The sequence below is a fragment of the Arachis ipaensis genome, chromosome B10 (assembly GCF_059453495.1).
Source record: "Arachis ipaensis isolate K30076 ecotype BB chromosome B10, ASM5945349v1, whole genome shotgun sequence".
NCBI classification, from domain to species: domain Eukaryota; kingdom Viridiplantae; phylum Streptophyta; class Magnoliopsida; order Fabales; family Fabaceae; genus Arachis; species Arachis ipaensis.
Window position 1 is genome coordinate 148,339,161 of NC_142435.1, and position 13,341 is coordinate 148,352,501.

Genomic DNA, 13,341 nt, shown 5'->3' on the forward strand with positions numbered 1-13,341 from the left:
CATTTTTCATTTATAAGATTGCTGCCTCTGAATGTTTGTTATTAATAATTTTGTAAGATATATAATTTCCTATTATTTTATATTAAAATTACATGTGAGATAATTGGAACCAAAATTACTCCCTTGTCGTTAAAAATGAAAGTTCCTCCATTAATTTCTTAATTATTTTTGAGACATCATCTCACAAATACTGATGTGGCTGTATATAGGGCTTCAGGTGGGAACGCTTTAAAAATTAGAAAGTGGTGATTAATAACCAAGATTGAGTGTAACAAGCAATTATATTCAAGAATATGCAACTGCATAGAGGTGAGTCAAAAAATGCATTAAGTTGTGAGTATGATTTGTACAACAATATCAAATAAACATATATATATTTATAAATATACACCTCAAAATCTGGGACTACAGACTTATATGTGAGTAATGAATATAAATGGGGCCATATGCCGAAATTTGCTCTCCATATATAGGTCAAAAGGCAACCAACTTTCCCTGCACAAATCCTATCCAACTGCATTCCAATATTTAGAGAAAAAGGTCCCATGATGAGAACCACCATCTGAAATAGCAGCAAGAATAAAGCTTTCTGCATAAGCTCAGGCCCTGAAAAAGCATAGCCTAAGGAGCTGAATGTGAAAATCATGTTAAATACAAGCTTCCATTTTCCTAAAGTAGCAACCATATTAGTTTCCATCAAGGGCAACATCAGCAGGGTCCCCAATCCAAGGCCTACCTTCCCTCCACCGGAACTTTATTCTCAGTTTGCCGTTTGCGTCTACTCCTACCACCTGTCCCTTGCTTGCATGCGTTTCCATTCCCCATCCCCAGCGCGGTGCCACGAGTCCATCTCTAATTTTTACCTTGTCCCCCACTTTGAATGGTCTAACCCTTTCCATTTCCCATGCCTTGCAAAGCCAGAGTCTCTCCATAAAGCAGAATGCCACCCACAGATCTCCATCTTCCATCCGGTGCACCACTCCAATGCTCGAGTGACTCACCTCCCCCCACTGGTGGATTGGGGTTGAAACTGACGCTTTAACTTTTACCCAGTCTCCGATACGAAGCTCCCTCTCTTCCACCACCTCCACTTCTGATGGGTCCAGCATCCATGTCTTCGATCCGGCTGGAGTGTATATTCGGAGCTTTCCATCGGCATCGATTGCTTGTATGGTTCCAATACTAGCATGGGTGTGCCCTGACCAACCAAATCTTGGTTGCTTTATACATTGCTTAACTCTAACTTTCTGTCCAACAAAGAGTTTGTCAACTCTTTCGAGATGGGAGGTTGGTCCTACCCACTTTTCTTGCTCCCCACAAAAGCCAACATAAGTGCTTCTGTCTGAGTCGTCTTCTTCATACCCTATTCCTTGTACAACACCAATACTACCCGGTGCAATCGATTTCCAACTATTTGCATTATCCTTCAACCTCACCCATTCTCCAACTTCGAACATTGGTTCAATCTGTAGATCTGAAGGATCTCCTCTCCATAATGCTGACAAGCCAAAGAAAACAACCCTAACTTCGCCATCAGCGTGAATGCTGGTTATAACACCCTGAGATTCAGGCTGAGCTCCTCTCCAACCCCACCTTGGTTCAACCAGACCATTTCGAAATCTAACATATTGCCCAATTTTGAAGATGGGAACCTTTTCAACATCTGTGTAATGAGCAATCCACTTCCCTTTACGGAAACAACAAGCCAACTCCAAGTATCCAGAATCCTGTACACTATGCACAACAGCTAAACTTTCCCTTCCAACAGTATTCCAGTCATAACTTGGTCTATTCCCCAAGCTTGGTTTAGAGCGTACCCAATCCCCAACTTCAAATCCAGGAAGTCGTTCTGCATCTCCAGGAGAAACTTTCCACAAGCTTTGCCTACCAGTGACTTTCAACTACAAAAGAAAAAAGAATCATTAAATCACTTATTTTGTCTCAAGATGAAATACAATAACTGAACAGAAATGTTTTCACCCTTTAGTGAACTGAGTCTATATAAAAGCTACCCACATGAAAGCTATCAACAAGGCAATGTTTATATAGCTCTGTAAGTAAAATTAGGGCGGTATTAATCTCATGCAAAAATTAGAAAAGAAAACAATGTAGTATACTTACATTAAGAGCACCATCCATGTCAATTCTTGCTATTTTCCCAACAGTAGCTGGTGATTCATTTGACCATCCAAGTCGTGGCTGAGAAACAGATGGCATCACGTGAATTTCTTGTCCCACCTCAAAAGGAGGAACTTTCTCCACATCAGTTACTGAACAAGAAAAAGGCTTGCTTCTGAAGCAAAAGGCAACACCCATATCACCATCTTCCTCCAAGCTATGGATTACCCCAATACTGTTCCTGTTAATATCCTCCCACCCATACTTTGGAGCAGGAACTGATGCTTTCACTCTGACCCAATCTCCAACCTGCCCATGGACAAATTAGCAAGTTAAGAAGAGCAAGACAATAAGACATCTCACAGCAAAAATATGAAGGCAACAATTATAAATGGCAGCCAAATGATAAATATCGAATTTGCACCTTGAAATCTTCCACCTTCTCCATATCAGATGGATCAGCCTGCCATGGTATGGGTCGGTTTGGTATTTCAATTATTAGGAGACCATCATTCTCAATCTCGCTTATCCTTCCAACACTATGATGTGTCTCACCACCCCAAGCATATCTAGGTTCTGCAACAGAACGCTTCACACAGACGCGATCACCAATCTGTAAGATAATAAAGTTTATTAATATATAAATCTAGTGATTAGATGAGGAGAATACTGTCTTCGAAAAAATTAATTCACACTCTGCTCACCCTAAAAGGAGCAACATGCTCCACCTCCTCTGGTTCACAATGCCATGGATTTGGAAGATAGCTGAGTTCTATTAATAGACTACTGTCTGGTCTGATACAATATACAATGCCAATGCTTCCAGGTGTAACGGATCCTAATCCATGTTTAGCTGATGTAAGAGTAGGACGAATCCGAACCCAGTCTCCAACCTTGAATTCCTCAACCCGTTCCATCTCTGCAGGGTCAGCTTTCCATCCCCTTGATGCTCCAGGGAACCCAACACGGAGAATTCCATCATCATCAACACATAACACTGTTCCAATGCTGTCACGTGACTGCCCACGCCAACCAAACCTAGCAGACAAATAGCCATCAATGTCAAAGACAAATGCAAAATCATCAAGATTGCAAGTATGCCATGCACAAAACACTAGTTAACATAATTTATGGTCAAGCATTGGTTGTCGTTTTTGCTCTCTTTCCTTTCTTCTAGGGTTCTTTTTGGTTTTGTTTAGGTGCCGGGGAGAAGTCCAAGAACAGACTATCATAGAGAGTATACAAAAGTGGTTAATACTAGTACAAAGAAGGCCTTATAAATGTCCTCTGCCAACCTATTTTAATATCTTTCTTCCAGGATATTATTTAGCCTCCTATTAGGCAGACTTTACTAATCAACACTTTCAGGAAGATTACGACAGCTCCTGGCTGACTAGCTCATCTTGGGTCGACAGAAACTTCCTTTTCCAAGTCTAAGCCCCAATCACTAACTGATACCAAGATATCAGTATCATATTTTAGATGCTCGGAGCAATTATCTCTCTTTTTAATTATTAGACGGTAGCTTTGACAGCTTGAAAATGCAAATTGTAGTAAATCTTCTATGTAATGGGAAATCAACAAACTTGGCATAGGAAGATTTTGGGAGAAACGAACAACCCTGGGGAAGTCCAATTTGCTAGCATGAATGATTCCATTTGGTAGTATCATTACGCTGCCCTTTTAGCTTATTTAGAACAGTCATGTCTATATGGCCTCATTTTGTGCTTGGGAAACAAGTTCTATAACTGATAGTAATTTTCTATTCGTTTAATATATTTCCCATCTCTTCACATTTTTCCTTAGAAAAAAGAGAATCATTGATTCCCAAATTTGGAGGAGCTATGCCCGATGCTTTTGACAAAGGCATACTAGAAAAGAAATGTATAAGCAGAGAAGATATTCTCCAACAGACAACAGAGCACTGCAAAATATGTAGGTATTTAATACAGATCCAACAAAACCCCAAAATATAGACATAACAATGAAATCATAAATTTATACAAAAGATTACCGTGTAGCACTCATACAAAATCATACCTGGGCTCTTTCACATCTTCTTTCAACTGTACATGTTGCCCTCGGTCTAATGGAATGAGTTTTACAACTTCATTTGCCAAAACATGAACTTCTCCAGAGCAAAATGAAACAATGAGATTATCACGATCTTGAATACTTTGCACAAATCCAACACTCTTTGGTCTAGCACCTTGCCACCCATAGGTAGGAGCTGTGACAGTTCTTTTAAATTTCACCCAGTCTCCCACTTCAAATCTAAATACAGCCAATGACAAACAAATTTTAGTGCATAGAAGTTACATGGTAGAAAATAAATAGTTAAATACCAATACCCAATAAAAAGAAAATTAGCTGGAAATGATGTCTTATGCTCACATTGTAGGAGAAAGATGAACTCCTCTATTCATGAGTGCCTCCATCAGATCTTCAGATATCCATTCTCGGGGAAGGGCCTCCAAGATGTCACGTAGTGTCCTGCCACTGTCACAAAACATAACCCTCTCAGTCACAGTAGAGCATTCCAGTTGAATGTGCTTAATGTTATTATGGAATAGCAACAATCAACAGTTAAACAGAGTTACAAACGCAAAAATAGATATTAAGATGTGTACATACTACGTAACAAAAAAAGGTAGAACTTACTGAAAATGCAATGCCTAGACATACCTGTGGTTTCTGACCTCAATATCAGCATCGGAATTCCTTAGCATAACAATGAGCCAGTCAAGATTTTCACGTATCATTTTGGCTGTCTCTGCTGCTATATGGAAAGCATTGTCACCATCATCATCCTGAAATAATATTGAATTAGAACCTTAAATGGCAAGGCCATAAGGGTGAAGCCACCATCCCAAAGAATGGAAATCATCACCCTCAAATTGTTTCTTAACAACAAATAACATTGAATCATGAAGAGGGTTGAAGCAGAAACTGAACTCAGCAATTAGCAAGTCATATAAATATATAAAAAAAGGCATCCCAGTGCACAAGCATCCCGCGTTAACGCAGGGTCCGGGAAAGGGCCGTACCCAAAGGGTGTAATGTACGCAGCCTAACCTAATAATTATATCAGTGGCTGTTTCCACGGCAACCCGTGACCTTGAGGTCACACGGAGACAACTCAACCGTTGCTCCAAGGCTCCCCTTCAAGTTGTATAAATATATAATATAGATAAATAGATCATTATTGTATAACTACATAGTAAATCAGAAAGCAGAAGTGAAAGCAAAAAATGAAATAAAGATGTTCGTTTAGCAATTGCATGTGATCTTCATTTAGCAAATTATAAAACCACCAGAGATCAGTATCCTATGTCATCAGATGATTATATTTAATTTGTGTTGATGAAACTGCAGGAATGGAAACTTAAATAAGAACCTGCAAATTGTAATCTGCCCCAGCAGCTAGAAGCAGTCCAACAGATGCCTTTGCACCCCTAGCTAATGCCAAGTGAAGAGGTATACTGTTGTGTATATTGCAAATGTTCACATCAACTCCAGCAGCAAGAATGACCTACTCCACCCAGAAAGAGAAGGGGGGATTAACGTTAATTAAATGCTAACATAGAATATTAACATGACCAAATGTGCATACTGCAGCCCCAACAGAATATGAAGGGATACTTAATTATTTTAATCAAGAAGTGCTTCAAATACCTTGACCAAGTCCACATCATTTGTCATAGCAGCTGTATGCAAAGCTGTCCTCCCATTCTGTGAATCTTGAGCAGACGGATCCGCTCCTGCCGCAAGCAGTATCCGCACCAATTCTCTCCCTTCTATTTTTGGCGGGAACAAACACCATAATGAGTTTAAGCATTAACACTCAAATTTGAAGATGTTGAGGGATAAATAGAACAGAAGAATTATGTAATTTGAAGAGAATTGTACTTATTGCATGTTGAAAATTTTGAAATATGAAATAGCAAGACAAACAAGTAAGGCTCTCAAAATTGTAGCTTTATGCAGGTTTTGCAATTTTTAGGAGTACTTGGGAGAAGCAGAATAATTGCATCTTTCAGGAGATGATTGTATAAATGGCCACCCTTCGATGATTGGCCAATGGTTTTTTTCATATTGCCATTTGAGATTGGGAACCTTTGCTACATTCTTTATTAATTTACTTAAGAGATACATTTGCTGCTCTTAATTTTATCTGCTCTGGAGGATCTATTATCCTCCCTCTGGTTTTCACTTCCTTTCTGTCTAAGCTTAAACGTAGATGTAGTTTTAACCTCTTATCCCTTGGTTTTCATTGGCATCAACTAAATAAATCTATTACAAGGAAATTAAACCAGTTTTGCAACCAAGAAACAGATTTAACTAGAAAACAACATGCACTGTATCAAAACATAGCCAAATGACAAAATCATCATCGCAATGAACTTTTGAATACCGCTTTCATGATCTTTCTTAGAAGCTGCTGCCATGCACAAGGCAGTTCCAATTGGGCTCGGTATGTCAATTGCTTCAGCAATCTCATCTGAAGTTGCAACTTCCACCCATCTCTTCACAACAGCAACATTCCATGTTGCCACACACAAGTGTAGCGGTCTGCAACACCAAAGTAAAACCGAGTCATCATATCTGTAAATTAGAGAAAATAATATATCCATTCAATAACAATGCAATTCTTATTCTTAAGATTCTGGGCCTAACTCTACCAAAAAAGCTAGCTCAAAGGAGAAGACAAAACTCTTTCATGTAGACAATATATTTCTCATATCCTTAAGCATTGAGCAATGAGACTTCACACTCCAACCATGGCTCACTTAAGTGAGGGTACAATCTCATAGCAAATGACAAATTACGTTATACTTAACTATGAGCATTGACCATTATAGCTTTTAAAATGTAAAATTACATGAAATATGATGGCCCTAAAGATGTGATTCCCAGATTATGTGAGATTAACACTGAGGAGCAGTAGTTCCAAATCCGCTTCGTTTTACTTTATAATATAAATCATAAATGATTTCTTAGCAATTTGATTTCATCATACCGGTTGATTGTAAATATTGAGAAACTGAAATCCTTACTGAATATGATGAAAACTGATCTTTAATATTCAAATAGGGATCAAGAAAAGGTCATCTTTTGCTATTTGTTTTCCCATGAACAATAGGATAATGTTAATATAACAAGGACTGCAGTGCAAAGACAAACAAAAGTTGAATAGAAGTCCAAGCTCCATAAAAACAAAGACAATATTTATTGGCATGTTCTGATGAATATATCTATAATCAATTAACTAGAGTCTACCATAAAAGGAAAAGTAAATCAAATATAAATGATAACATATTTTCAATTACTTTATCCAAAGCAAAACACATTACCAGGGTGCGAATGAGAAAGAACTGTATTGATCTACTCTCTAGATACAGAAGGATCTTTAAATTAAGTAATAATCACGTTATTTTGAGTACGAGTAATTGTAAATTTTATTTTATGATGGAACATGTAACAGCAAATATGATTCCTCTGAAAATTAGTGATATCCGTTCACTTCACCATGTATTTTTGGACTAGCTTAATTTTTGTTCAGAGAGGCTTATGTTTGATAATGAAATACAAGGACATGTCAAGCTGGAAATGTGTTTCTGGAGACAAAGATAATAAAACCCGAGCATATCTTTTTGTGATCAAACAACAGACCAATAGAAGATCATATAATGTTTTCCTTATTTTACTTTCTACTTAACAAAGGTAAGAGGCAAAACTCTCAATAAAACTATACAACCAGAAAGAATACAGTCCTGGAAACATGGGACGACAATTAAACTTGATTAATGCAGAAGACACAATGTTCAGGAAAGTGGGGCGTGCCAGTTTGCTCATAGCCTCATATTATACAGTACATACACCAATCAAGCCTTAACGCTTTTGGGGGGGATCTATAATTTCTTGGAATAAAGATAATTAATAGAATTATGAACAACAAATTACAATTTGCATTCAAAACACATTTTCATCCCGCTAGTACATTATATAGAAGGAATATAGAAGTTTATGATAGTATAATGTGCCAGTTATGTAGAAGTTACCATACAATCTTTAGTAGGACCTGAAAATTTTTCATCAAAATGTAAAAGGAAATCACATGATGATGAGATGAAAAGAATAAATTCTATGTATTTTGTTGATCAGCTTCAAACATATGATCAGCTTCAAACATATGATGAACTTACAGAAATATTTCTCTACAGTCTATCCTGTTGCCATTCATGTTATCAATTACATGGGCGATAATAATGAAAATATGCCATAGAATATCCCACCCCTTTGAGCTGCATGAAGGTGCAAGCCCATGGAAGGATTGAAAACGACAAACACTATATTGATCTTTTGCTTCCTTTTTGCTTTTGAATGGAGGATCCTTTATCCCCCCAGCCCACCTTGTAATATTCTTCTTCCCTCTTATTGATATTCTTCCTTTATCACAAGATATTTCCCAATAGTTTAAGATCAATGATTGTGTACATCCATACTGCTTGGACCAATTGGCAGTTGGAACACAAATTCAAAGGTAAAAAATAAATTTTAAGAGAAGTATATACTCACGTCAGGTTCTTTGAGTTCATAATGGCCATTGATCTACAGCCTCCATTTTCTAATATTACAATGGCACAGTCTGTATACTTCTTAGCAACTGCCCTATGCAATACAGATTCTCCTTCATCATCCACTGCATTAGGATCAGCTCCAGCTAATAGTAGTTCCTGTTATTTTTACATATAAATGAGTGATTAGTGACAAATATAGCTCTACTAAAATATATCAGAAACATATGAGACCTGAGTATGATCCAAGTAAGACATACTCGCATACAATCTGGTTGTCCATGATAAGCACAAACATGAGCGACAGATGGGCCCAAGCCATCCCTCAGTCTTGATGTCACGTTAGCATTTCTTTTGATGAGGCAACGAACACAATCTGGAGAGCCAGCTGCTAAAGCAAAAACAAGAGGAGGATCTCCATCTTTGTCCAAGACATCAACATTAGCCTCTTTATACTCCAAAATGGCCTCAACAAGCTCTGCACTTCCACGCCTACAAGCTAAGTGAAGAGCTGTTTGCCCATCAACATTTTGAGATTCCAGTAGAGAAGATATGTAATCGCTGCCATTTTCTGATGCAGCCTTCGCAAGAAGATCTCTGTAAAAGAAAATAAATGAAATGATCAAATTTAAACAAAAGAAAGCTCAAGCAGGATGATTTGTGATGCCAACTAACCTAACTCCTGTGGCATCCCCTTCAGACACAAAGCGGTGAAGATGGTTTGGGTTTGGCATTTCTTGAGGGACATCTAATTCAGGGGCTGGGGTTGGTTCAGTAACATTAGACACAGAGCGTTTGACAAAGTCACTGTATCCAGAGAAACATAAAACATTGCATAAGAGAACCAGTTTACAAAACAAAATGACAAGAAGTCCATGCAGCTCATTCCTGGTGAAGCTCATATAGTCATATTTGCTTATTAAGAATATAAAAAGCCACCTTGATAATAACTTAAAAAACTTACTTATCAGGGCTTGCAGGAGGGCTGCGCGGTATTTCCTGCAAATGGCGGAGAAATATTGCTAACATTGCATTAAATGTAGGCCTTTTAGATGGCTTGAATTGCAAGCACTCTCCAATCATCTTCCACAATTCCCTTGGAATTCCACCACCAACCACACTGGCATACTGTGGAGGAAGTCTCTTGGCTTTAACAACTGAACGATAAATTTCTTCTGCACTTAAGCCAGCCCAACTGCACAAGCATATATTTAAGCTATGAAATTCTAGAAAAGAGAATACAATAGAATATAATGAAGTTTAGGTACAGAATGAATTGCTCCACGTACGGAATGGCACCCGTGCACATCTCAACCAATGTACAACCAAAACTCCATGCATCTGACTCGGGAGATATACCTATTGCATCATCCCAGAAAATATTTAGTGACTTCTTCCCAGGTTCCCAAGCCTCGGGTGCTGTATAATGTGGACTGAGCATTATACATTCCATACAAGAGTGGATCTTTGAGGAGTCACACTCTGGCCGCGCCTTCCAACAGGAAGGCTTCTTTAAAATTGTAGCAAGTCCATAATCAGAAACTACCGCGTGCCCATTTGAATCAAGAAGAAGATTGGAAGGTTTTAAATTCATGCAAACGACACCAGCAGCATGAAGCTCAACAACCCCTCTTGCAATGTCTGCTCCATATCTGCATTTGGCAATCTCGGTGTTAGCTATCACGGAAACTCAAGTGCCACACGGGTTAACTCATAAAGTCAAAATGATTATTAGTCTCACAATAAGAAAATGCGAAATCAAAGATAAAATTGTTCTAATGAGTTATTTTCTAGAGTATTTCACAAAAATATAATCAGTATATTATTAATCTAGATGAATATACAAAAGCAGAAATACAGCGATAGAATACATAAATTAAGTCATTCTGATTTAGCCGGCTTTGGCGTCACCTATGGCCAAGATACAATTTGCCTCCAAACAAACATAAGTAACCAACTGACAGATTGCATTATCTCAAAAATTTAACAAGAATGCAGTGCAACATACATATTAATTATACCAGTGAGATTACCATAATAATCATCATGGTTTTAAATTATTAATCAATATCGCGGATTAACAGTCATGGCATTAGCACCAACTGAATCGCCACACAGTCAACCTACAAGTGTCAGAAAATCATTCCTGAGAGAAACCGCAACATAATGGCATCGCCGCGTTGTAGGAAACTGCGGTGCCCACCACCCACCACAATATAATCGGCAACCAATCATGGATACATACAACACAATTCAAACACATTAAACAAATGTGCTGAGGAAATTAACCTAACTACTGAAACACAATCATTACTACCCCCAACTTATCACCTAGTCACTACCAAGTCAAAACAAATTCCTAGCAACTAGTTTTATCATAGAAACCGTGAAAAGCAAAAAAAATAGTTGCTAAATCTGAATATAGAACAACAAAAACAAGAGAACAAAATTATGCCAAAAGAATAAAACATAAAAAATCCAAAACCTTAGGACTTGTTCCAAAGTGAGCCTGCCCTCATTTCTCTGCATCTCAGACTGAACCGATCCATAGCACCTATCCATCACAAGGCACAAGCTCTCTTCATGCTTCATTGCTCCATGGAAAGTGCACACGTTCCTGCACCACATCGAAGCTCTCCGCAAATTCTCGAGATTCCCCTGAATCCACTCCAAATCCATCCCCTCCGTCACCGCCACCTTCTTAACCGCCACCTGGTGCCGGCACCGTCCTCCGCTTCCTCCGATCACCGCCGTCCACATCTCAACACCAGCTCTCCTCCCCTCCCCAATCCGCCGCACCAGCTTCAAGTCCGGGTGCGCTCCGACCTCGATCACCGGCTCGCACCCGCCGGAGCTCGACGTCTGCGACGCTCTGCTGCACCGCCGCCGCCGCTTCTCCTCGTCATCATCGTCCTCATCGTCCCCGCTTCCGCCACCATCCTCATCCTCGTCGTCGTCGTCGGTGTAGTCGCAGTCGAAATTCGAGCCACCAGCGGCGCCTCCAGCTCCGGCGGCGGCGGAGTGGATGAGTGCCAAAACAGCGTAATTCTTTCGCAGAGCCTGTACGGAGTTCCCGACGGTTGACACGTGGCGGCATCGTGGACATGTGAGCGTTGCGTCGGGCGATGAAGAGAACATTCTAGAAAGGCACTCTTTGCAGAATCCGTGTCCACATTGGAGCAGCAGCGGTACTCGCTCCTCCTCGTTATACCGCGTTTGGCAAACCGAACAGCAAGGGATTTTCATTTCCTTAAAGCTTCCGCTGTGTGCCAAACAAGGCCTTAAGTCGAAGTGTGAGTGTAACAGAAAAAAGGAGTTTGATCCGATTGAAGTGAGAGGGATCTAATTGAAGTTGCGAATGTTAGATCGATCCGTTAAGCAAAGTGATGAATTAGGCTAATGATGAAGCAAATCTAGAGAGAGAAACCAACAAACAAAAAGGGTTTTGAAACGAACAAGAGTGAGTTATGAGGGAGATTTTCGTACTTAGAGATCAATGAAACTTTCTTCTTTCCCTTTTCTTATTGTTTTTTTAATTTTATTTTATAGGTGGGTGGGAAGGACCGGAAGGCACTGATGTTGTTGTGTTCTTATGCTTGTGCCTTCCACTTTGGACTTTGTGGACAAGTACCCTAAAATTCTTTCTTTGCTTTGCTTTGCTTCATTCATTCATAATACAAGTGGAATTTCTTCATTTAGGTTTCTATGTAGTTTTTTTTTTCCGGATATTTTATGTGTGTAAATACTTAGATATTGGGAATTAGAATTCGGTAAAAAAATACTGTATATGATCAAATTTTTTTTGTAATTAGTCAAATCAAGTTATACAAGTTTAATAAAAAAGATATGGGTATATGTTTTTTTTTTTTTTTACTTTTTCAACATAAAAATTCTCTACAAAAATTTATTTACATAATATAGAAGTTTTTATATATAATATATAAATTTTTATAAAAGCACAAATTTATCCATATATTATAAAAAATTATACAAATAGCATAAAAAATTTTATAACACATAAATTTTTACTATGAATATAATTTATTAGTTTGGTGAATTAATATTTTAAATATGTGATTTTTTAAAAAGTTTTATGTTTTATATATAAAAAATTTCTATATACCGAAATTGATATCCTATATGTAGTCTTTTAAAAAATTTTATGATGTACACCAAAATTTCTGTACTGCACACCAAATTATTTATAGAGTAAAGTATCGTTTTTGTCCTCAACGTTTGGGGTAAGTCCTATTTGTGTCCCTAACGTTTAAATCGTCCTATTTGTATCCTTAACGTTTATAAAAGTGATTCAATGTTATCCTACTATCAATTATACTAATAAATCAGATTATATTTTTCAATTATTCTCACTTGAATGTATTCATTCTCAATTATGTCTCACTTGGATGTGGTCGATTTTAATATTATACCCACTATTTGTGTTTAGATTCAATTATGTCCCTAGAAAAGTGAATTGTGTAAATGTTATAGGAATTAGTTTCAACATTTGATGAGTTTCGGAATAGATCATCGATTCTATCCCAGGCATTTATATTCTAACTTCAAGAAGATATTTTTAAAACTCAAACTAAAGCGCTCATGATGTGTAATTGACGGTAGGATAACATTAATCACTTTTACAAAC

General features: G+C 38.0%; 1 protein-coding gene across 1 annotated transcript; it reads right to left on the reverse strand.

Annotated features, from left to right (window-relative positions):
• Positions 1-262: 262 nt before the first annotated feature.
• Positions 263-12,375, reverse strand: KEG (protein kinase KEG). Its single transcript, XM_016324178.3, has 16 exons — positions 11,182-12,375; positions 9,986-10,348; positions 9,661-9,891; positions 9,372-9,503; positions 8,957-9,293; positions 8,698-8,855; positions 6,533-6,690; positions 5,794-5,915; positions 5,516-5,650; positions 4,804-4,928; positions 4,513-4,617; positions 4,159-4,392; positions 2,823-3,156; positions 2,543-2,731; positions 2,122-2,427; positions 263-1,901 (listed from the first exon to the last, which is right to left on the reverse strand). Exons 1-16 carry the CDS (start codon positions 11,940-11,942, stop codon positions 687-689), a joined length of 4,905 nt encoding a protein of 1,634 aa, XP_016179664.1. The 5' UTR covers positions 11,943-12,375; the 3' UTR covers positions 263-686.
• Between the last annotated feature and the right edge of the window lie 966 nt (positions 12,376-13,341).

What these genes read in the sequence shown, in the direction of transcription:
- KEG (XM_016324178.3), bottom strand. Translation starts at nt 11,942, where the DNA reads ATGAAAATCCCTTGCTGTTCGGTTTGCCAAACGCGGTATAACGAGGAG. An exon ending in ATGTGCACGGGTGCCATTCC is followed by an intron (nt 9,892 to 9,985) that starts GTACGTGGAGCA and finishes ATGCTTGTGCAG; the next exon opens with TTGGGCTGGCTTAAGTGCAG. An exon ending in TAAGAAAGATCATGAAAGCG is followed by an intron (nt 5,916 to 6,532) that starts GTATTCAAAAGT and finishes CGCCAAAAATAG; the next exon opens with AAGGGAGAGAATTGGTGCGG.